This window comes from Columba livia, chromosome Z (assembly GCF_036013475.1).
Source record: "Columba livia isolate bColLiv1 breed racing homer chromosome Z, bColLiv1.pat.W.v2, whole genome shotgun sequence".
NCBI classification, from domain to species: Eukaryota; Metazoa; Chordata; class Aves; order Columbiformes; family Columbidae; genus Columba; species Columba livia.
The window spans coordinates 73452875-73477922 of record NC_088642.1 but is presented as its reverse complement, the minus strand read 5'-3'; the positions used below and the strand labels follow the sequence as shown (position 1 = coordinate 73477922).

The 25048-nt window shown below is 45.4% G+C and overlaps 1 protein-coding gene and 1 long non-coding RNA gene across 21 annotated transcripts in view; one reads left to right on the top strand and one right to left on the bottom strand.

The window, feature by feature from the left end:
- PALM2AKAP2 (PALM2 and AKAP2 fusion) overlaps positions 1-10824 on the top strand; it is a 267852-nt gene extending 257028 nt beyond the window's left edge. For all 19 annotated transcript variants that reach the window (XM_065046386.1, XM_065046383.1, XM_065046385.1 and 16 more), the window contains one exon: positions 7158-10824. In XM_065046386.1, the coding sequence (XP_064902458.1) occupies positions 7158-7250 (93 nt within the window). In that variant the 3' untranslated portion in view covers positions 7251-10824. The remainder of the gene's footprint in view (positions 1-7157) is intronic.
- Positions 8620-24967, bottom strand: LOC110355381 (uncharacterized). 2 transcript variants are annotated; one of them, XR_010469034.1, is made up of 5 exons: positions 24843-24967; positions 24698-24756; positions 23679-23786; positions 23198-23545; positions 8620-19904 (listed from the first exon to the last, which is right to left on the bottom strand). It is a non-coding gene; the product is annotated as an uncharacterized LOC110355381 (long non-coding RNA). The 2 variants fall into 2 exon arrangements; XR_010469033.1 differs by lacking the exon at positions 24843-24967 and having other exon boundaries at positions 24698-24830.
- Positions 24968-25048: the final 81 nt, after the last annotated feature.

Here is a 25048-nt window from a genome sequence, read left to right as displayed (position 1 = left end):
TTTTGCTTCCTCTTGCATGGTGATTCCAAGTGCATGTTGCTGCAGTTTGCATATTCATGCTGTGTGCCAGTGCTGTTTCATATCAAAACTGGGATGCAAATGTGTGTGGGGGATATTCCTTCTTATCTCTCATCAACAAATATTTGTGTGGCTGTTTTTCTAACCCTTGAATTCTAGTTACAATTTCTGGCACGAGAGGGGTTGTAATTTAAGGGACAGGAGCTGTTTCTCAGGACTGGATCATTCCTGAGGCGTGAAATGAGAACTTCTCCTTAATTCCTGTTACTGTTGAGCTGCCAAAGCTAAACGTGGCATCCAAACATCTTCAGATGCTGAGTGAAACTGCTGTAGCTTTCCTTTGTCTCTGATTACAGTGTACTTAGCCCTATGAAAACCTCTAGTAGTCCTTAAAGAATCCACACACCAACCTTCCGTCTGTGGAAGAAGAGAGTCAGATCCAAGTGCATGGCCACAGTCTGGTGAATTTTGTGAACCTGTCCTTGTCCCTGTGTGTTGGGATGTGATGACTGATCACAGTCCCACAACTTAGTATCTGTGTTGGTCTCAGAGCAGAAGAAACACAGACCTGCTGAAGAAAGAGTATTTACAGTGACATTTGGTGTTTTAGCAAGGCAATAACCTGCACAGTCTTTACCCCTACAAAGCTGGACTCTGACAAATCCAACAACTTTAAGAGCAGGGAGTGGATACCAGCTGTACTTCTGCAGTGTTTGTAGGAACGAGGTGCTCAATAATGTGGACACTTCAAATACCTGGAATTTTCTGTGCAGATATATGTGTAAATCTGGAGTTCTCTAAGAGACACAAACAGATTGTGGTAATGAGGGACATTCATTTGTTCAGCACAAGCATTTTTTTATCAATATGAACCTTCCACTATTTCCCTATTCCATAGCATATTTAACCACATTATCTACCTCAAGACAAGTATATGAACATTTTCTATCCTGGAGAGTAAAGCAAAGTCAAGTCTATGCCATTTCCGGTTCATTAAATAATTCAGTGCGGGTTTTATCTCACTGATACAAGCCCGTGACTGATCTTTGCATAGGGTATTTATAGAGCATTAAGCAATATAAGACCACTGTGCTTTCAGAGACCTGGTTTTAAACACAGGTTGAGCGTCCTCTCCCCATAATATCTGCACAATAATCTGAGTAACAATTTATGAACCGTCAGTAGTGACCAGAGCGTCGGATATTGTGTGTGAGGCAGAAGCTCAGGTGTAGATTTTACATGCTCAGCTCTTGTCCTTCTGCTGAGCTGCGTTGTATGTCTGCCTTGTAAAATCATAATGACACAAGGAGTAATGAGCTGGAAATGAACATGCATGGGTGGGAAAGGGAGGAGGGATGAAAAAGGCTGTAGGACACAGCTATTCTGTGTGTGGGTAAAGGGATGTCATCTGGCTAATCCCCAGCGTTGAGCCTCAGACTGAAGCAGGTTCTCACTGGAAATCTTCAGCTGAGGCCAAGCAGCTCAGAGACCACAGATAACTACATGCTTGCACAGAGATAGGTGGTTTTCATCCTCAAAATCATCTGCTTTTGGACGTAGAAATATAAAGATCTTCAGATTTACGGGATGTTATCCTAAGTTTGCTTAGTATTAATTTCAGTCATGGTGCAGGGGATACTGCATTCAGGTGACATTTAGGTGATATTGAAAGCTACTGCCAAAAAATTTTGACAGAAAACCAACAGACTAGATTTGATGGCAGAAAGCACATGGTCTAAGCTGTAATGCTGACCAACAGCAGTACGATACTGTTACTGTGTTGTTTCAAGTAAATGCATTTTTGTTTCAGATGATACCCAGCTCCTCACTCTGCTCCTCTGCTCACTAGAGGTCTGGTGTATTCAGGGAATAGTACTAAGTAGGTACAAAAAAGAAAATACCTTTATACTGAGAAATAGATGTTCTTTGTCCCGCAGTAGTTCCAGTTTTGTGTTAAAGCATTCGGTTTATTGCTCCTGATGGTCAGGCAGCCCATTCCCTGTGTGTGCCTGTCCGTTTGTGCACGGCGTGCTCCATGGAGGTGTATTGTGCAATGACTGTCCCGCATGGAACTGGTAGATTTTAGATACCCAGACCTTCGCCTTTTCTTTTTCTTTTTTTTTTCCTTGCTTTTAGTTCTCCCGGGCCCAGATGGGAAGAATCAGTAAATTATTAAACTCCACAAAAAGAATTTTGCTTCCACATGAGTTTTGCTTGTACTGTTGAATAAAAAAATAACCTGTACTGTATAGTAGTCAGTTCTATTCATTGGTGGGGATAAATACGCTTTGGACTAAAGCTTATCTGTATTCTGCTTTTCACGCTCTTGATGCCAGTAAGAGAGCAATTAGTGTTATGTCTGTTGGAGGGAAACTGAGGACAGGTAGTCTCCATCTCCAGGATGGATAGATAAATCCATCTAACACCTGACAGTGGTAGCTGTTTTGATCTTTTTTTTTTTCTTTTTAGTCCTCAAAAATAAATGGAGTCTGTCAGGGAAGACGCCTCTGCAGTTCTTAGTGAGACCCCAGGGTTGCAACCACAAGACATTTTATGTCACATTGGGTTTTTTTTCCACTGACCAGGACTTAGCATTAGGAGGTAGCCAGCTCAGTTCTTCAGCCCCTTGACTCGGGTGAAATGTCTCCTTCATGACCTTTCTGATTTTCAGTGAACACCTCCCATGTGCCTGGCTGCCTTGGGGTGCTCCAACCACACAACCCTGTCCCTGCCTGCACCCGCTCAGCTGCCGTGGGGCATCATCAGGGAGGACACTTAGGAATCATCGAGGTATCATTTTGTAATGTGGCCCAAATGCGGCATGTTACAAACCCCAAATCAGCCACAACAACAAAAGCAAAAGACTTCCCTTCTCTTGACCTGCTGTGGAGAGCTTCTGGGTGCTGGACTCATGATGGGTCTACAGACAGCCGCGATATCTGCCAAGAATATTTTAAAATGGAGATCATTTGCTATTTTAGGCAAGCAGCTTCCTGGGTTGTGAATTCAGTGCTCCACGGAGGAGTCCCAATTCTCCACTCAGTCATTCCAGTTCCATGCTATAATTACCCCATTGTTTCCTCTAGTGGGTGTGAAACTGACACAGCCTAGTAAAAATGAGGGTTATTTTAGGTCAAGCACTCTTTTCAGCAGATATTTAGGTTGGTGCAAAAGTAATTGCGGTTTTGGACAATGAATTTTAAATCATTATAACTAGGCTCAAACACATCTTTATTAATCAAAATAGGAACCATTATAATAAACACATTTTTTCCAACAAGAAATAAGTTTGTTTATTTCTGTAGCCTAGAAATGCATGCTTCAGGACTCAACGAAATCTTGGAAAGCATTTTCTGCATCCTGCTGGTTATGGAAGTGTTTTCCCTGCAAAAAGTTCTCAAGATGGTTGAAGAAGTGCTAGTCAGTTGGTGAGAGGTCAGGTGAATATGGTGGATCAGGCAAAACTTCGTAGCCCATTCCTTCAACTTTGTAAGAGTTGGTTTTGCGACGTGCACTCAGGCGTTTTTGTGGAGAAGAATTGGGCCCTTTCTGTTGACATGAGCTGCCGGTGTTACAGTTTTTGGTGTGTTTTATCTGTTTGCTGAACATCATTCTCAGATGGAATGGATTCACTGGGATTCAGAGAGCTGTAGTGGATCAGACCAGCAGCAGAGCACCAGTGACTGTGACCTTTATTTGGTGCAAGTTTGGCTTTGGGAAGTGCCTCGGAGGTTCTTTTTGGTCCAGCTACTGAGCTGATCATTGCTGATTGTTGTTCAAAATCCACTCTTGTCGCATGTCACAATCCAATGAAGAAGTCGTTTTTTGTTGTGTTGAACAAGAGAAGATGACACTTCAAAATGATGATTTTTTTTTCGGTCAGCTTATGAGGCACCCACTTATTGAGCTTCTTCACCTTTCCAATTCACTTCAAATGCTGAGTAGAATGGTCAACGTTGAGTTCTGTGGTAACTTCTCATGTATTTTTAAGAGGATCAGCTTTGTTGATTGCTCTCATTTGGTCTTTGTCACCTTCTGATGTCCGGCCGCTCCGCTTCTTATCTTCAAGGCTCTTGTCTCCTTTGTGAAACTTCTTGGCCCACCACAGCACTGTATGTTCATTAGCAGCTCCTGGGCCAAATGCATTGTTGATGTTGCAAGGTGTCTCCGCTGCTTTACAACCCCTTTTGAACTTGAATAAGAAATTAACTCATATCTGCTTTTTGTTTAACATAATTTTCACAGTCTAAAATAAGTATAAAACAGAAAGTAACGTCAGTAGCAAAAGAAAAAAAAAAAAGGCGAGAGAAGGGCATTAAAATTATGTATTACACAACCACATTTATTTAAGAATGTATTCCAATATCAAATGACAAATTTCAGCAATGCAAAAACCACTATTACTTTCGCACCAACCAATTACAGAGTAATTCTGGAGTAACTATTCAAAGGGACCTTTAACTTATTGGTATCTGATCTGCTATTTATTAATACAAAGCCACACATCAGTACTTGTTTCCTTGCAAAGGTTAAGTCCACATTCAATGCCCTTACAGTGTCTCTGATATAATTCTGGGAACAGTTTTCCCTGGAGCAACCAGCAATATTTGCAGAAGTAGATAAGCTTCTGTGCAGATCCCTGATGGGACAAACGGAATAAACCCTGTGGCTGCCTTTTAAGACAAAGATGAGCTAACTGATCCAAAGCAGAAATCTTCGAAGTTTAAGTGAACTGTTGGAAGGCATCACCAGAGACCATCACAACATTGTGGTTTCCTGCAAGGAAGACCATGACTGGAAACTTGTAAATTATATAAAATCTGTTTTATTTTCAGCTGGCATAATTCTACAGGCCACAGTCAGCAGACCTTGTTTAAATATACTGTCATCTGTGACATGGCAGTTTTAATTTGTAATTGACGCTGAATTTGCTGTTTTTTCATGCAAATTTTGAAATCCAGTGGGGAGAAGAGTAATTTTCTGTCGTTTATTTGATCATTATGCCATACTGGTCTGGATAGTCTCCTGTCTAGAAGTATTTGTTGCCATCTAAAACAAAAATCACTGGGTTTTTTTCCTCCTTCAGTGATAACCCTGGAGAAACCACTGTTTTTTATTCTGAGAATATAATTATTTGATACTGTGATACCTAGTCCCAGTTGTGCTTCTCCATTATTCGGTTTGGGTTGTCTTTCCTTGGTTCTGGCACTCAGAATCCCAAACACGTGCTTTAAACCAATGGTCCTCATCTCTGCAGCAGGGGTTGCTCCAGGACGCTGCTTACATGATGTCTCAAGGAATTTTTTTACAATTTCGATTTTTTTTTTTTAATTGTTAGGTTTGTGAGCACATTTGCCCTCTGCTGGATAAAACAGAAACTGTTCACAGCCCTGCTCCCTCTCGTGGTTGCTCTGCAAAAAAAGAGGCATCATGATTTGGGGCAACATATCAGGAAAAAATGCATCCAGTGGGCCTGGACCAGCTTTGGTCAGTGTGAGGAGGCAGGTGGAGCTTTAGCTCAAAATCGTCTCTTTTGGCTGGATTTTCCCTTTTGTTCTTTGGCTTGTTCATAGTCATAGTCAAAAGAAACTAGGAGGGCAAAGAAATATTAATAATGAAGCTGGCCAAACTCCACCCTGTGTTCAGCTCATGGAGGTCTGGGTCTCAGCAGAAATGCAAGAGTATATTCTCATTCGTGTAAGCAAAGTTATGGCCTGTAATTCCAGCTGGCAGTTCAGACCTGATGTCCTGATATTGCCTGTGCAGGAGCCTCTCGTACCTGTGTGCTTTTCCAACCACACCTTGTCATAAGCTGAAATAAAAGTTTCTTTAATCTTAAATTGTTTATTTTTATTCCAGCCAAGACATAAGTCCTCACTGCATCTGACTTTCTATACAGAAAATAAAATAGCATCATCCTTTCTCAAAAGGCCAGCTACTCTTCTACAGTCCAGGAGTGTGCAAAGCATCTTGCAGGATGCACTAGGACCGGGGATGGCAGCCGTTGGTTCTGTGGACAGTCATGTATTTGTTAGGGGGTTTTTTACAGTTTGTTGGGGTTTTTTTAACTGACCATGTAAATATTTTGAAAGTTTGCATCTCTGGGAGGGCTGTTCTAAAACATGTTTAGTGCACTGGATGTTGGCAGCTTTACGGTTTGGTCACGGGGCTGTTATTCAGTGTTGGTCAGAAAGTAACATGCCATGTGCTTCTGTAAGGAGGCACCAGGCCCCCTTATGTCTCACTTGCTTGGAGAAAAACACCCACTGCTGTGCATTATTTGCCAAGAAGTACATCAGATGCATATTGCAGCAATAGTTTTTGGTTTCACCTGATTATTTTTTTAACCTTGCTAAAACACATATTAAACCTGTTTCTTGTGTTTTTCGTTAAGTGTTTCTGTGTGTGCATCTGTGTGCATATGCATAATACATACACAGTGTGTGTATTTGTATGCGTGCATATATGTGTGTGACTGTGTATGTGTGTATGAAAATAGATAAACATATCAAGGCTCATCTTGCACCAGACTCTGCAGGCTGTGCAGGTCCTCCTTCTGTAAATCTCCTTTTCCATACGCACAGAGTGACGTTTCACTCCAGGAGCACTTTGATCGCGCTGCATGGGCTTTCCCTTTTGGCATAGCTGCAAGCCAAAGACCACAAGAAGCAGATGCAGGGGTCCGGCCCAGTTCTGCCTGTGAGGGTGACATGCTGAAACAAGCAGCAAACTGCTTTCCCAGCTGCACGAGCAGCTCCAGAGCGGCCTCTGGACAAAGCTGCTGGCTGACTGCTGGTTCCTGATGTCAAAGGTGTGCAGCTGCCTCTGGGGAGAGGACCAAGACCCTGTCCCCTGCCTTCCCTGGGCAGGGACGGGACAATGTGCAGCTGAAGCGAGCCGGGTGCTGCCAGACAACTCCTACCACTCCTGTCCTCCCATGGTGTGGCTTTGCTCTTGTGTGCCATCCGCCCCACCTTCACATCAGCAAGTGCTTCATCGCATGTGTCCTTCCAGTTTGTACAAGGTGCAGCACTGGGAGCCCTATGGGAAGGGCTGGTCCCTGCTGCAGTGGAGGGCATCCCAGGGACCACGGGCAGCTCAGTGACATGCTGTGTTTTCCCTTTTTCTCTCCTGACCAGGTCCTTGAGGCGACCAGGGTGAACCGCAGAAAGAGCGCTCTGGCGCTGCGTTGGGAAGCTGGCATTTACGCCAACCGGGAGGAGGACGAATAACCACGCTGCAGCGTGAAGACAGCGAGCAGGCAGGCCGAAACCAAAAAGAGAAAGAAAGAATTAAAAAGAAAAAAAAACAAAAGCAAAACAACAACCCACACCACGAAAGCAGCAGCATTTTAGTCCAGTATTTATTAAATACACAACAAACTTAAAAGATGCACATAGACACAGAAATGATCCAGCTCTTGGCAATCCTAAAGCAACAGGAAAACCCCAACTAGAAAATACCCCCTTCTTCTTCCCTCCATTCCCCCTCTGAAATAATGCAATGGGGACGGTGCAGGGAGTGAGAGCCGTCGGGGGGACAAGCGGACCATTGTCCCCACGGCCTGGAGGGCCTGCAGGCTTGTGGCCGGGACGTCGGCATGGAGGAGCCTGTGGCTGGGGCTCGCTGACCGAATCGACAGACCTGCCTCGCCCCCAGCATCACCGTCCCCACAGCAGCTCTGCCGGACCCTCTTGCAGTTCCTTCGCCTCCCACAGCCGCTGAACCGAGACCGTCAGCGTTGCTTCGGTGTACCCTGTCCAGCCACAAAACACAACAATATTGCTCTCTGTTGCTCTTTCTTTAAGGGGACTGAAGAGTTTGGTTTGGGAATGGGGTGGTTTTCTAAGTGGGGTGGGTTCTTTTCCCCTTTCTAGTAATTTATCTGTTTAAAAGAGAAAAAAAACAGGGAGACAGTTATTGCAAATGAACAATCCAGCACACCCAGTAAAACAGTCCTTGTGTTGCAAACACAAGCCATCACAATTTAGGAGTGGAATAGATGGGGATGAGAGCTAAGCCAAATGGATTACCTTAGCTTTAGGATCCTATATGCTTGCAATATCACTTGAGCTCCAGGTTCTCAGAGCATATTTACCTAACAAAGTTTCTAAATAGAAAATCTGTATTTAGTGGATGACAACTATTTTTTGATGGTGGGGAGGGAAAAGAATGGCGTATGTGTAAAATCTATGAAGATGGGTAATTTGAAGTAGAAAGGTAGTGGGAAAGGGATACAAATAAAGGACATTTAATTTTTAAATGAGGCAATAATTGAACTAAGCCAGACTCTGGCCTAGGAAGAGGTATGAAATAAAGAACAAGATAGTTACGTCTTCAACTATATTTATACAACCTAAAAAGCCTTTGAAGTAGAGTGCTTTGTGGAAGTCTTCACGTTTCCAGGCAACAATAAAAGCTAAAGGGCACAATGAGCTGGAAGGAGCGAGCAAGGAAGAGCAGACAAGGGAAGAAAACATTATGATGTTTGCCATTCAGCCGGTATTTTCAGTGCTACAAGCAAACCGTAGAGCCTTTAGTTATTGCTTAGGCTTGGGATCAGCAGTGAAGGGTTAGAGTGGATGTGTGTGTGTGTGTGTGTGTGTGTGTGTGTGTGTGTGTGTTTGTTTGGGCACGTGTGTGTGTGTGTGAGGCTGACATACCAGAACGTGTATGGCAGTGTGTGTATTGATTATTTTCTCCAAAGCTGTTTTACCAGCTATAGGGGTGAGTGCTATTTTTTTTCTTTCTGAAAGGGGATATAAAAACAAGGCACTGAGTTAATGCAGTATTTGTGATATTAAAATTTGACCCAACATGGTATTTGCATGAGTCACAATTGCAAAGTATTGACCAGTTTTGTAAGCTGACAATTAGGAAAAGAAATGTGGTATTTATTCTTGTGCTTTGTATTTGTATGTAGTATAGAGGCTGCGGGTTTACTCTTTCCTTTTCATGCAAGCAATACAATAGGAATATTTTACAACTGGGAACCATAATTTCTGGACTAGAAACCAACAAGTTTGGGAGGTGACAGAAAAAAAAGACATCGAGCTTTTTTCTATATAAAATTTTCTGTCTTTTTTATAAACAAACTATTATTTTAACATCTTTTTTAAAAATCAGCAGCCAGGATACTGGTCCTCCCTTAAGCCTTTCCTTGATTTCATGACCTGCTGTGCTGTTATATCCTGAAACAGTGAGCTCATTTAAAATGAGTACCGATACTGTGAACATACTTCTGGTGCTTTTCTTAAACACAGAGCTTGCAACCAAATGATTCCACCCACCTCACCCCACTTGTTCCTCCAGCATGTGATTTCTGTCCATGGACACTCATTTTGAGGCTTATTTTCAGGGAATCGTAGCAAATACAATTATATATACTCATTAACTCAGTTCTGTTAATTGTCTCCCCAAGTGCTATTGAACAGAAGACCCTGCTGAACTGAGCATTCACTGTGATAAGGGCAGCGAGCTTATCTCAAGGATGCTCTCCAAATCCAGGTGCGTGGGGAGGCACCGCGCCTATGAAGGAACTACATACCTAATGAAGGGGACCCATTCTTCGGACATGGCAATCAACAGTGGACTGTGATTCACGTCTGCGGATGGGTCATTACTGTAAGACTGTAGGAAAAGCAACGCCATCAATGCAGCACTCTAGTGAGACCGTATGTCGTGCAGCCGCAGCTGTGAGCTCTGCGCAGCGGTACCAAGAGGAGTCCTGTCTCCCTCCACCCTTGGGGAGACCATGAGTGAGACTGGGAAAAAAACAAAAAAACATGGGTTTCCTGAGCAGAGGAGATGGCCCTTGTACTTACAGCGAGGTGGTTGTGCACCAAACCATGCTCTTCAGTTTCCCCTCATATTTGCTCCCTTCCCAGGAATCTGCATCTTTATTTTATTTAACCTGGAGGCCTGTTTTTTCCTCCTGCTTTCTCACTGGAAGCCAGCGACCTTGATTACCCATCCCAAGACATCTCTTCATGCTTTGCCACATTCTCCCCTACTGCCACAGTCAGCCCTCAGTCTTTGAAGCGAAAAGTATATTGTACCCCTTGAAAGGAGAAGTGGTGGTGGAGAGAGGCCAGGCAGGAGTCCTCCATGCTAGAGGCATTCGCGTTCTGCCCCTGCGACAAAAGTATGTGCATGCATCAGTGCAGGACAGCCAAACTTTCCACCCAGCAGGGTTTTTCTCTTCCAGAAATTATGGACACTTGTAGTCAGCAGCACACGTTCAGTGCTGTGGTAACAGGAGTGCGATGCAGTTTACTTGCCTCTGTTATTTCATTTGCATGCTACCAAGCTTAGGTGTTTATAAGTATACACCAGTAATACATATCTATCTATATATAACTATATCAAATGCAACAAAAGAGCACTATTGCAGAGTTAACTTTGTCTCCACAAAAGAAATGCTCAGTTCCTTTCCCGTGGCAAAGACTGGTTTTAATGAAACTGTGTATTGAGAAATAGTTAAGCATTAGCATTTGTGATTATAATCAGTTTGGGGTTACAGTGCAGGTTTCCTGAACAATTCATTTTAAAAGCTGACAGTTTGGGCTTCATCGTGCTCCATACTGACATTATCTGAAGGAAAATACAGTAGCATTGACATGTTTGGCAACCTAAAGGCGGCATCCTTGTCATGACTTATCAACCAGTTTCAACAATACCTGGCTTTCTGTATGTTAACCACTTAAATGTTATCCTGCTTCTGTTTTATAGTGACTGTGAGGCCTACGATGCAAGTATATAATTATTTTCTCATTAAAACAGAAACCTGTGTTGTGTTTCTATAAAGCTGCCTGTTTCTTCACGTCCTTGCAGGAAGCTGCATCCACACGAGCAGCACACGGCTGGAGGAGAGCAGCCTGTCTCCCACCTCCCAAGGCGGCCATAGAATCAGAATCATTTTGGTTGGAAGAGACCCTCAAGATCATAGAGTCCAACCACTAACCTAACACTGGCACTCAACCATGTCCCTAAGAGCGTCATCTGCACGCCTTTTAAACACCTCCAGGGATGGTGACTCCACCACTTCCCTGGGCAGCCTGTTCCAATGCCTGAAAACCCTTTCTGTGAGGAAGCTTTTCCTTAATATCCAATCTAAACCTCCCCTGGTGCAACCTTAGGCCATTTGCTCTTGTCCTGTGGCTTGCTATTTGGGAGAAGAGACCAACACCCTCCATGCTACAGCCTCCTTTCAGGTAGTTGTAGGCAGCGATAAGGTCTCCCCTCAGCCTCTTTTTCTCCAGCCTAGCCTCCCCCCAGATTCTCCTGATCAGACTTCTGCTCCAGACCTTTCACCACCTTTGTTGCCCATCTCTAAACTCTCTCCAGCACCTCAGTGTCTTTCTTGTAGTGACGGGCCCAAAGCTGAACACAGAAGTCAGTCTCCTCCCCATGACTCTGCTTCTGTCTTGTTATCTGGAGGCAGGAGAGATCTCTTTTTCTTCACTCGGTGGTATCAGCTGCAGTTACAAGAGCATCCCTGAGCATTTCCTATTAACATGCTCCTGGAGGGTTGCTGAGGCCACATCTGCTTCATGATGAATTGCACCAGCTTTCTTACCTTGCCATCCTGCACAGCAAAGACCGTCATTTCAGCTAGTTGTCCATTTCCCACATGCACAGCTGCAGCAACCAGCTGCTTGCCCTTTGCTGCAGCCCCTTGGCCCGCTGACATGGTCAACTAGACCCGTCCCTCAACCCTGCTAGGGAGCTGCCACCAGCTTTGCCTGTGAAAGCAGGTCCACAGCAGCCTCTGCTCCCCCCTGAGCCTGGATTAGACAGGTGTTTAATTATAACCCTGCTCCACAGCCCGTGGGAGTAGGCTGAGGACATGGGTGATTTCAGTGGGAGCTGGATAGGGCCAAGCACAGCAATTCAGTCCGTGTTCTCCACGACACAAGCCCTCCTCTCCCTTGTGCACATAGTATCAGAAACACCAACAGAGGAAAGTCAGATGTGGATTCCCTTTCCAGCTAGTAAATACTGCTGGAGTCAGAAGATGGGTTAGAAAACAAGCTTGGAAATTTATCCACCAGTTCTGGTCTCTACGTCTATGAAGAAAAAGAGCTCATAGTCTTTTCAACACAGAAGATGCTTTCTGTCTGCCTTTTCTTGATCTAAGAATTCCTCAGAAGGGTAGTGTATTGGATTTACTGGCACACAATGGTAAAGGGAACTCCTTCCAGACCTCTCCCTTGGGTTTTATGAGAATCAAAAGTGGAAATCGGGCTTTTGCAGAGAAGCGTTTAGGTGTCACAGTGATGCCAGTGGGGTGGCAGCAGCTCAGGAATTTTTGCAATGCATTCTGCTGTCACCAGCTAGTGGCATTTGTTTAGTAACACACACTTAGGACACCTAAAATCCATGTCACACCGCTGCATAGCCAATATGGCATGCACCAAGCTTTAGAGTATTTTTACAAAGTAGTTAAGAACTATAAAACAGTCATTTTATCCATCATTTCTGTCATAGTGCCCCATGAGGTTAAAGATGATAAAAGAGCCAGTTTATCCCATATACTTATCCCACTATTTATCCCATATAATTATTCCACTGCTTACCCCATATAAGTAATTACAGACTATAAAATAGCCATTTATCCATAAGTTCTGGCACAGTCCCATACAAGGTGAGGATATCGCGTCTCTTACAGTTGCGGGTGGCTTTAAGAGGCTTCAACACAATAGAAAAGAAAACGGAGAGAAAAAGGATCTCCTCTGCAGAAGTGGGTTTGATTAAACTGCCTTAAAAGGAGGGATAGCATTCAGTACAGTGCTTTTGGTTGGGAGGAGATTAAAAAAAAAATAATAATAACACAAATGGGTTCTGTAGTATAAGAAAGCCAAATCAGAGCACGACAAGCAGAGGGACAGGGCTACGGAGGACCAGAGCTACAGGTATTAGCAGGGATGTTAGGACTGAATATTACTTTCAGTTATGTTCCAGTTATCGAATTGACTAGGATGGGCAGTCCACAAAACTGTTAGTGTGTAGGTCCAGCCCTGCACTCCTGCCCAGGTTAAAGACTGAACAGCATCCCAGTGTTTCACATGGTGTGAGATCAAGGGGCGGGGGCTGTCCTGTCACATCAGCAATAGCACCAGGTGCAGGGGGATGGAGGACAATCAAAAACATAAAAGCAGACTAACAAACAAAAGCCCAAGCAACAAGAGGAAAACCCCCAAATGCCATCCAGATCTCAAGGTCTGATTTATCAGTGGGGTCTCCAGGAAGAAACCTCTTTCACAAGCACTAGATGTAGTGTCAGTGTGAGAGCTCCTGCTCCGCCACAGGCATGTGTCATCTCTGCAGTGAATTCAGGGCGGTGTGCCACCTGGAGATGAACAAATTTCAGGCCTTGTTCCAATTGAGAGTGTGGCGAGAAAAATCGATGAAGGAAGAAAATGTGCAAAGCTACTTTGTCACATTCTCCATTACTGCAAGCTGCATTGGGCAGGGGGGGAGGCAGGGTTGTGTGGTGGGGATTTGTGTGGCAGCAGTGACATCTGGAGGGCAGATGGCACTATCCATGGGAAGACCTTTGTCAGGGTTTGACCCCAGCTAGCAATATAAACACAATAGCCACTCACTCACTCCCCCTTTCCACCCCTGAATAGGGGAGAGAATCAAAAGCGAAGGGAGAAACTTGTGGATTGAAATAAACAGAGTTTAATAAAACAACATAAATAAAAATAATAATATATACAATGAAATATAAAATAAAGGATACTCAATGCAATTCCTCATTAACTGACCAGCCAGTTCCAGGAAGTAGCACCTGGTCCTGAACAGCGGATCTCAGGAAGAAAAAGAGAGAAAAAGGCAGAAAGGCCCAGATGTCTCTGCCAATAGCAGGATGGCAAAAGGCCAGACTAAAGAAACTCCTGAACAGAACTCCCCCCAAGCAGGTCTCTGTCCTGGCTCCAGCCAAAAACTATCCCAAAGATCCCAAGATTCCTTTAATGAGAAGCATGACACTAACGGGATGGGATACTCTTATTGATCAGTCTGGATTTCAGTCAATCTCTGCCCCATCCATGCTCCCCTTCCAGATGCCTCACACCTGTGGGCTGAGCTCAGAAAGTCCTTGACTCTCAGACCACAGCAATTAAAAACATTAACTCTGTCCCGGGGTGTTATCTTCTTATTCTGAAACTAAGTTCAAATAATGACCGTGCTAGCTATGAAAAAGAGAGGTTTCTAACTGCATGAAGGAAAACTAACTTGGTTTTAGTCAAACAAGCACAACCTTCACTTCCAAGGATGGTCACTGGAAGACAAATTCTGGGAATAGCTGGTGCTGACTCATGCGTCAGTCTCAGATCCCTACAAGTGCCAAGCCCACTACGACGGCACCTATGTTACTAACATAGCAAGCCCGCTTGGGATCAGCAAAGGATCAGGAGGAGAACCACAGCACAGCTCACAAGCTTCTCCCGGGGAAGATAGTTGGAATGTGGAGCCTTGAAAAGACTGCTGTGCTGAGCATGTACATGCAGAGCCCTGGGCTTGCCTCCACCCATACGAGCTTCTGGGGTGCACCAGACCTCCCCACCAGCCCTTGCGGGGAGCAGCTGCGAACTCCGCATTGCCTCAGCAGGCACCTATGTGCAGGGCTGTGTCTGGGCATACAGAACACTTCACAAGGGGCCGTGCTGCACTGAACTCTTACTGTGGAGATTGCTGCTGGCTGGGAGGGTGTATGTGGGGTGGGGAGAAGAGTAGGAGGCTGAAAACAGCTCCAGGAGGACAGCAGGGTTTCATGTCGGGCTGTAAGAGAGAGCAACGCGCTCCCTGCGTGGCATGTCACTGATGGCAAAAGGCTGTGGCTTGGACTGAGGAAGAGTGCTTAGGTACATCTGGGGTATTTTGTCCACTTCTGGGCTCCCCAGTTTAAGAAGGACAAGGAATTACTGGAGAGAGCCCAGCAGTGGGCTATGAAGGTGATTAGGGGCCTTTTCTTATGAGGAGAGAGCTGGGTCTGTTCAGCCTGGAGAAGGCTGAGAGGGCATCTTATCAATGCTTATAAATGTCTCAAGGGTGGGTGTCAAGAGGATGGACCAGACTCTTTTCAGTGGTGCCCAAGACAGGATGAGGGGCAACAAGCACAGACTGAAGCACAGGAGGTTCCATCTGAATATGAGGAGAAACTTCTTTACTTTGATGTACCAGAGCCCTGGAACTGGCAACAGAGAGGCTGTGGAGTCTCCTTCTCTGAAGACGTTCAAACCCGCCTGGACACATTCCTGTGTGATCTGCTCTGGTGAACCTGCCTTAGCAGGAGAGTTGGATGAGATGATCTCCAGAGGTCCCTTCCAACCCCAACCATTCTGATGGTCTATAAAATGGCTCCAACAAGCACTTCTTCCTCTTGTAGTATCTGGGAAAGGTGAACTCTCTTGGCCTTACCTTAAAATGAGCATCAAGTCCTCAAGATGTAATTGAAATACAAGAAGCCAGGAAAATGCTAGTGAAAACACATGGATAATGACATAACCCTGGTGAAGCTGCATTTCATAGCACTCACGTGACACCTGAAAAGTGTTGCAAGCAAATAACCAGTCATTAGAAAGGAGGGAAGAGTGTCATCTGCATGGAGAAAGGTGGAGTTTCCTGATACACAATGGGAATTGACTTGCCAGGCAGCTTTGTTGCCCCCGCATTGCGTGGAGGAGGCAGAAAGTATTCAGTCTGACTTAACGAGTGAAAGAAGGAAGGTGGTAAAGTAGGGCACTTGCTCACTCCCTGGTATGTCTTGTTTACTTATAGAAGCACAGCTTTTGCATACAGGACCAGCCCAAGGTGGACCCAGATTTTCACAGCATTATCCTTTCCTGCTGCCTGTCATCTCCTTGCCCTCTGCTGTTCCCTTCTGGATTCCATAGGATGCTGTCCACATGCAAAACATGACTGGTTTGGGGCAGCAAGACTAGATGGCTCCCATGAACAGGAGTGTGTCACCCTGCTTCCACGGATCCTCACGGGATGGAGAAGACCCCAGCTCACATCAAGTCCCCAGCCACGGGCCCCTGACTCACCACCACTGCAAGGCCCCATCAGCCTCCAGTCAGGCTCCCTTCCAGGATGGTTTCCTCTCCTCAAGTATTTAACTGGTTTACACTTCTTTGCCAGAGCGCCCCGTAGAAGAGAGACACATAAGATAAACCTTGAGTGGACCAGATCCAAAGCACTTAGATACCTAAATACCTCTAAGGAGCTTCTTCTTTGAGGTCTACACAGCACTGAACTCAAGTGAAAGCCCATGGATTTGGCTTGTGTCAACACACTATAAAATGATGTGGAGTTGACTTGAAAGGGTGTTGATGGAGAGCCAGGCGAAACAAAAGCCTTCTCTTGGTTGTATTACTCATTCAAAAAGGGGCTTGATTACAGCTTTTCTTTAATACCGTGTTTGAGGAAAACAACTGAGCCAAGCTCCAGCCATGGAATGCTGCATAGAAGGCAAACTGAACTTGTATGAGGTGGAGAGGGTTGTTTTTAAAGGGGAAGTTAATTGCAAGTTGTGGGACTTCATATGTAAAGAAAGTGAAAATTTCTGTCAGGAATAGAGAAGAAGGGGATAAGTAAAGCAGGTCAGAGGGGAGTGGTATAAACAGAGGAAAACAGAAAGATAAGTAGGGGAAAATCTTGCTGATGGGAATTTTTCATGCAGTGAACCATTTCTGAAGTCACATGAAAGCATACTCGGACAGCGTTCGAGCAGGGATAGAAGCTATATGGCAAAAAGCGTATTTACCCAAGCTCTCTGGAAACCAGACCAAAAACTCTGCCAGTTGCAGAATGGGTCTCACGTGCTGCCAAGTCCAGACTATGGCAGTGTAGGATAAGATCCAGCTCAGCTGTCCTTCTTGGACACTGTTTGCTGAGTTGGTTTTCAGCAGAAGGGAGCCAGGAAATAGCTGAACGATCTTGTTGCTCATGAGCTCCATAATTTATTGACATGCAGACTCTTTGAGTTTATAAATTAAAAGATAAGTCAATATAGTCTGTCTAAGTGTTGCAGGATGTTTCCAAGGAATTTATTATCAAGGTGCCTCAGCACTAAAGGAAAACAGCATTTTCCCTTCCAAAACAGCATTTCAGTGCCCCAAAGGGCTTTATTTTTCAAATCTTCCTTACTCTCTTCCTTAATTCCCTTCCTTTAAAGAAGTATTAAATCAGCATGCTTTTAAATGTCAGAGAGGTCACTCTGGGTTTACTCTGTAGGCATCTGCCTGCTTTGCCCTGGACTGCCCTGCCCTGAAAACTCATGGCCAGACATGACCTGATAGCTGGAAGGCATCTTGGAGGTGACATCCAATGCAAATCCCCGAAGGACTTGAACTTGGATAGCTACTGACCCTTGGAAAGTGGTGGTGTGGAGGTGTGTGACACATGGCAATGAGAACCATGAGCCCATATCACCTGCACCTGGCCCAAGCCCTGCAGCAGCAAAGCAATCGCATGTACAGCAGAGCAAGAAAAGCAAGGTCTTTTGGAAGGAAGAGCACGCACTTGACATGACCTTCAGCCATATCCTCTTGATTTTCAGCAAACAGGAGTGTCTTAGGTCCTGCAGCAAGCTTAAAAATTACAATTGTATATATATTTATTTGTGCTTGTTAGACACTGAAGAACTGCAGCCTGGAAAACGTTAGCAGCAGCAATATTGCTGGAAAGCTGCATGGACTTTCTTGTTTCCTGGGTACCTTTTGCCCGATACCCATCTTCAACTCCAAAATTCCCTGCAGATCAGTGAGACTCTTCAGACAAAGGAGAAAACATGCAGTATTTTAGTCCCATTAATGTCATTTTGTACACATACTGGAGTCCTAAAGATTCACAAAATCTTCCAAGGCTGTTCATTCACTAGATGCCTGGGAGGGTGCTAACTAAAATTCTCCTGAGCATACAGCAACTTGCCTTGCCCTGTCTACATGAGCCTTCTGTAGAGCCTGGACCTTTCTCCTGGAGCACCTTGTGTGATGCAGACTTGTGGGACTGGGGAACCCCAGATGCATCTGCCCTCTGTGTCAAGTGGAGGTGACACCCCTGGATGGGGTTGCATAGCCTCAGTGGCCCTTGCTGCTTTCCAGGGAGGGCTCCACCAGCACTGAGGCTGCAGTTTGCCCACCCAGGCACGTCTGTCTCATCTGAGGAAGAATGGTGCCATTTTCCACTAGTGCCCTGCAGCAAAGCAGGTACAGACATGGTCCCCTGTAGCCTCCAAGACACCTTCATCAGGGATGTTGGCGCCTTTCCTTGTTGTCCCAGGGACCTCTTCACCCCACCAGGCCCCAACAAGAGCCTCCACTCTCATCAGGCTGCAAGCTTGATCATTAGCCAGGCGTGGCTGTAGCACATGTTAAAAAACAGGGTTACCTCTGTTATCTGCTGTGCCTTATTATGCCAGGTTGCCAGGAAGCCCTCGGTGACAGACACTGCCATGGGACCTGGTACCCCAAAACCACCTTGGGCTGGGTTGAGCAGCCACCACCAGCTGTGCTGAAGGGCTTGTGAGTGGTCCATGGAGGACCTGCCTGGCCCTGAACAGATGGTGCTCTGTAATTAAGGAAAGGGTTTGAGAGCTTGCTATCGAGTTTCCCCTGTTTTTTATTTCTGAGCTGCAGAGGTTCATTAAACATCCCCCACAGGAAGAGCTGCCACATGGAAAAAGAGGGTGATGTGGCTCATAAATCTCACCAGAGTGTGCTGCAGCATCTGCAGCTTTTGGGTTGTGTACACAGTTTCTTGGGGTTTTTTTAAACAAATGATGCAAATGTTTTTGACAGGATGTTGTGCACAAAATAGCCCAGAAAATTTAAACATCCAAGCAACTGAAAAGTCGTACCTGCCCAGAAAAATCAGCACTCCTCTTTCCCTTGCTCCTCTTTTCTTCTTCCTCCCCCCTCATTCCACAAGGATGGGTGGCTTACTGTTTCTTTTTTCTCCTTTATTCTGTCATATTAACCTTTCCAATATGCTTTGTGTACAATTTTCCTCTAATCCCCATCTGCACTTAACACACAGTTCCTCTCATAAATCCCAAGCCACATTTACTCACACGTTCCTTCCTCTACAGAGCTTTTACTTACCCTTAATGCCATTGCTCAAATTTGTTATTATTTAAATGTGTTTGTAGGCTTTTCGGTACCCATTCACCATTGCCCTAAGACCTGCTTTCTAGACCTACATAAAAAATGAAAATGTGAAGTAGATAACCAAAATTATTTTTAAATAGCTTTGGAGAGCACTTGAGAAGAAGAGGGCAGTCTTTGGTTTTCAACCAAGTTTTTACAGATTCTTGACCATAGTTTGTTCAGTAGTGAAATTTTTTAATAGTCATGTTTTTGCTATAGTTATTTCATTTTTCCAGACTATTTGCTTCTGGTTTATTCAACATAGGATTACTCAAGCTGTAGTTCTAGTAGTTTATTTCATCCCATTTCTTAATTCCATTGCTGCCTGCACTATTCTTGAACTTTGCAATGCTTCTGTGCCAAACATATTTACACTGACAACATTTTTAAAAATACGTTAATATTAATGAAAAGGAGGATGTACACACAATAAAAATAATTTAGCACCAGGATTATCTGGGCTTATCTAAGAACTACAGCAGGATTTGTTCTGTGGTCCAGCTGATCAGGCAGGCATCAGGTACTGCAAGAAGCTTTTTCTCCTGCTTTCATGGAGAGGATAATGTTAATGCATACAGTCTGCTGTCAGCACTATTAATCACCCAAATTCCTCAAGCTAAAGAAAAAAGAAGCCAACTCGGCAAAAAGCATCTGTTGAGGATGCTGTGTTTTGTCTTTCCAGCAGAGGGAGAAGCCCAGAGGAGACTCCAGCTGGGTAAGCAGGAAACCCTGAAATGAGAAAAATACACAAACCCATGACATCTGGGAGTGAAAGCAGGACAACGCAGGTTTCTGGTGCTGCTTGGTCAGCCAACATCTGTCCCAAAGAAACATGGACAGTGCTGCTGTTTCCAGCTCCTCACTGCTCTCCAGTATTGCTCTCAAAGTGGTGGGGAGCACCAGCTTCCTCCAAGGGAAGGCTGGTGGACATCTCCTAGCCTGGCAAAGACTCACAACTCCTCACTGTCCTTCACATCAGTGGACCATATGAGGTCTCTCCAAATCTGTTCTCCATCTTTTTTGCAGCCTGCACACTGCCCTGGGCTTTGCTTATGTGGGGCAACGGATGAGGCCTCAAGGCACAGGGAATAAGATAACACATGGATGTGCAGCATCATTGTTCATTGGATGAGGAACTGGTTGGATGTTCACATCCAGAGGGTAGTGGTCAATAGCTCAAAGTCCAGATGGAGACTAGAGACAAGTGGTGTCCCTCAGGGGTCTATACTGGGACCAGTACTGTTTAATATCTTCATCAATGACATAGACACTGGGATCAAGTGCACCCTCAGCAAGTTTGCGAATGACACCAAGCTGAGTGGTGCAGTTGACACACCTGAGGGATGACACGCCATCCAGCAGGACCTGGACAAGCTCAAGAAGTGGGCCCATGTGAACCTTATGAGGTTCAACAAGACCAAGTGCAAAGTCCTTCACCTGGGTCAGGGCAACCCCTGGTATCAATACAGGCTGGGGATGAAGGGATTGAGAGCAGCTCTGTGGAGAAGGACTTGGGAGAACTGGTGGATGAGAGATTGGACATGATCCAGCAATGTGCGCTTGCAGCCCAGAAGGCAAATCATATCCTGGGCTGCATCAAAAGGAGCGTGTCCAGAAGGTGGAGGGAGGTGATTCTGCCCCTCTGCTCCACTCTGGTGAGACCCCACCTGGAGTCCTGTGTCCAGCTCTGGAGCCCTCAGCACAGGACACACATGGACCTGTTGGAGAGGGGGCTGAGGAGCCACCAAGATGATCAGAGGGTGGAACAGCTCTGCTGGGAGGACAGGCTGAGAGAGTTGGGGGGGTTAGGCCTGGAGGACAGAAGGCTGCAGGGAGACCTTATTGCAGCCTTTAGATATTTAAAGGGGGCTTGTAAGAAATGGGAACAGACTTTGTAGCAGGGACTGTTACGATAGGATAAGGGGTACTGGTTTTAAACTAAGGAGAGGAGATTCGGGATATACATGAAGAAGAAGTTTTTTTACAATGAGAGTGGAAAAGGCTGTCCAGAGAGGTGGGAGATGCCCCATCCCTGGAGACATCCCAGGCCAGGCTGGACGGGGAACTGAGCAACCTGATCTGGGTGAAGATGTCCCTGCTCATGGCAGGGGGTTGGACTAGATGAGCCCTGAAGGTCCCTTCCAAGCCAAACTATTATATGGTTCTATGTGCTAGCACTGCCTCTGGCCTGGGTTTCCTCTTCTTCCCTCAATTAGCAGAGAGCAGATATCCCCATACATTATCTCAACATGTCTGGTGAGGCTGTACCTCCTGAATCCTGGCCTAGGAGTCTTGGTGTCTGAGACACATCAAGGTGCTCCTGTAAGGGTATGGTCCTGCTTTTTATTACAGCAATGGTGGACTTACCAGTCGTTGTGCTACAGACATGCTGGTACCAGCACTGTGAGCTTCCAAGTGGCCTGTATATCATTTTTTAGAGCTGCTGAAACAAGGCTGATGAGGTAGCCTTTTACCTCCAGGCACTGGCATCTACCATTGGCAGCTGTGGATCCCAGAACATGACTGTCCAGGACCAGGATACTGCCTCCCTGTGGCCATGCAGCCGCTGCCAGGAGCTGCTCCCCAGCCCCATGCACCAGGCTTTCTGTGGAGCCACCACTCCCGTTTCATCTCCTTCTCTTGTGCCTTGCAAGGACAGGGGCAATATGTAACCAAACACCAGCCAGTGAGGAAGCCAGTCTGCCAAACCACAGAGAGAAAGAGCACAGCTTGGCATTACAGTCTGCAGTCATCTGTGGTGATATATGGTCATTTATGACGAAGATGCATTTTCCGAAGTAAAACAGGCCATTACCAAAATAGGTCCTTCTCCCCAGTGTTTTTAACCAGCTCTCCCTCTCCCCAGTGCTGTAACAGGACCACAGCTCCATTCAGGCTCGGATCCGTGTGCTTCCCAGTCTCTGGTCATGTTTCCCCACCCTGCCACCACCACAAAGCCACAGTGTGTGTCAGGATAATTGGCACGTACCGAGGAGGAGTTACAGAGCTGATTTACCACTCTGGAGACGAAACGTCTTGCCAGCCAGAGACTGTAAATCACAGATCCCATCAGCAGGCTTGGGCAAGGGAGATGAACATGCCCATGTTGGACTGCAGTCCTGGATGCCAAAAGGACCTTTTCAGATGGGGAGTGCTGGACACTAAGCTCCAAAATGCCAGTACCTGACAAGCCCAGCTGCCCTAGCATATCAAAATCCCTACAACAGCCCCCTTCAGAAAGAAAAAGTGATGTAACTGTCACAAATGTTTACGAAAAGAAAAAGCAGTGCTGCATATGAGTGTATAACATCACCACGGGGAGACATTAAACACATTCATGTGGCCAGACTGACAAATGTCCAAGAGCTGGTGCAACATGGTGCTGATCTGTTCTCTGGTGGGCCTCCAGACAAGACAACTCTAGAGAGCGATGCCCTAAAACAATGCGTGCCTTTTCCAGCGGGCTACACCAGTGTGCTTCTGCTTTTAGACTAGTCTCAGTGATTCTGTAGGTGCATTTTTTCTTAGATGTCATGGGCCACTCTCTTAAGGCTCCACTGTGTTTATGCCACACAAACTTATTTTAAAGTGGATGCAAATGTCCATATAAATCTTAGTAATATGAGAAGTGGGTCCCATGGAAAAGCTGATGCTAGAGAATAGTAATTTTGAAGTCTTTGTGGCATCAAGTCATTATATTATGCACTAAATGTATTCTGCAGTGGGAAATATTCTGGAGCCTGGGTTAAACTCTTACTTTAGCACTCACTGCTTTGCAATTACTGATGTGAAATTATATCCTTCCATGAGAAATAGTTCTAAAAAGTAAGTGTAATGTGCATGAACATTCATCCTGGAAATATATATGTAATTCATGAGATCACTAATGGCATTTAGCACAGTTCATTAGCTATCTAGGCCTGAATAGCATTAAGCATGACACAGTATCACCTAAATGTCAAGAGTGTCAGATGAATAAGCCAGGCAGCCTGTACATGCAAAAAAGTGTGGAGGAAAATTACCTGTTGTTTAAGAGTTGAGCAGATCTGCAGTCTCTCAAGCACAGTGCCTGTAATGCACCTCTACACTCCAAGATAACTGATGTCGCAGACTGCAGCTTGAATGGGAAAAAGTCATTTATCTTTTCCTCTAATGTCTGGTAGAAGAGACAGGGCTCCCTGGGTGAAGTGAAACGTGGCAGCTCCTCTGGTTTTGTTCGTTGCTTAAACTGGTCACAGGCTGATGCTTTGGGGTTTTTAGTAAGGATGTCTGGAATTTCCATCCTCTGGAAATGTCCCAGGGTTTGGAGAAAAAGATTTGTCCCACTTCTGAATAAAATATAAGGAAACCAGACACCTTTTGCAGAAAAGCTGGGGAAAAGAAAAAAAAATAAAGCCAGCTGTTGGAACATTATATTGTACAGCTGGCTAGGACTCTTCTGCCCTGACAAAACAAAACAACAACAACAACACCACCATCACCACCACACAAAAATTAACCCACCACACAACAGATGATCTGGTGAAACTCAAATCGTACAGCAGCAAATCATTCCAGCAGACAATTCCCCACTTTTTTCCCTGTTAGTTCTTGGGATTTTTTTTCCTTGAACTGAAATATTAAACAATTATTACACAACCGAACTGAGAGTGAAAAAATGAAACTCTCAAGGCATGAGTACACAGGCATTGAGTAAATGTCACCTGAATCAATAGAGAGCGCAACAGATGGAGGTTTTTACATTGTTCTTGGAAATTAATCATTAATTTATTTTTTAAAGTAATCATCATAAATCTTCCTGGAACGGACTGTTACTCTGCCTGTTATGATTCATTAAACCAGTGCAGAATGAGATCATTATCATTTAAGTTAGCATTTTTGAAGCTGCCAAATATTCTCTAAGTATTTCCTGCAGCTGAGACCACAAGCATCTTCCTCGGAGCTGGCAGCCTCCGCGCACCACATCCTGCTCCAAGAGCCTCTTGTGCCTCTGGCAGCCGCACTGTCGCCCCACAGGGACCCTGAGGTGCTCGCTTTGCTTGACCCTCTCCTGCAGCAGCCAAATCAGAGGCTGACTTCAAGCTGCAAGAGTGTGTGAAGCATCAGTGCCTGCAGAGAGACACGGGCACTGCCCCATGAGCTGGGACTGGAAAATGCTTCCCCGGCGCAGGGCTCTCACCCACCCCAGCCTCCAGCTCCGCTGGCTGATTACTGGGGCACAGCAGTCACCGGGGCCTTTGGATAAATCGTGAATTTTTCTCCTCCTCTTGGAAAATCCCACATTGTAAAGCCAAAGGATGCACTAGCCCGAGTGGCAGCCATGGGAAGCAGATTACCAAAACCAGGCTTTTCTCCTTTTATTTTTGGTGTAAACTTCTGACTGCGTTGTTGAAACAGAAACGCCATAAGGGGCATAATGCAGCAACAAGGCAGGCAGGAGAAGGTAAGAGCAAAAGAGCCAACAACATATTTGTGTGGAAGAAAGGGAAAAGAGCTGGTGGTAAGGGGAATTCACAAATTACCTGACAGAAGTGCCCTCAGCTGTCCTCTGGCCCCGCAGCCACCCTGAGAGTCCTCTAACCTGTGAAGGATGCCAAAAGGAGGAAAAAAAAAAGAAAACCCAAACCAAGCGAAAAACAAACCACCACCCCAAATTGCAGCAATTACTTGATCAGGGCATTTTCACTTCCTAGGCTGGGAGAAATTCCCCTGGGTCATCTGACCTGTGTTGAAACCGCACCAGGAAGGGGAGCAGCAGCAGCCAGCGGGTGCAGGGCGTTCTCCGGCTCTACAAAAGCCTCTCGTGCCTGAGCCAGACATCAGAGCAGCGCAGGGATGTGCATGCGTATACACAGCAAGGCGAGGTGCAAATA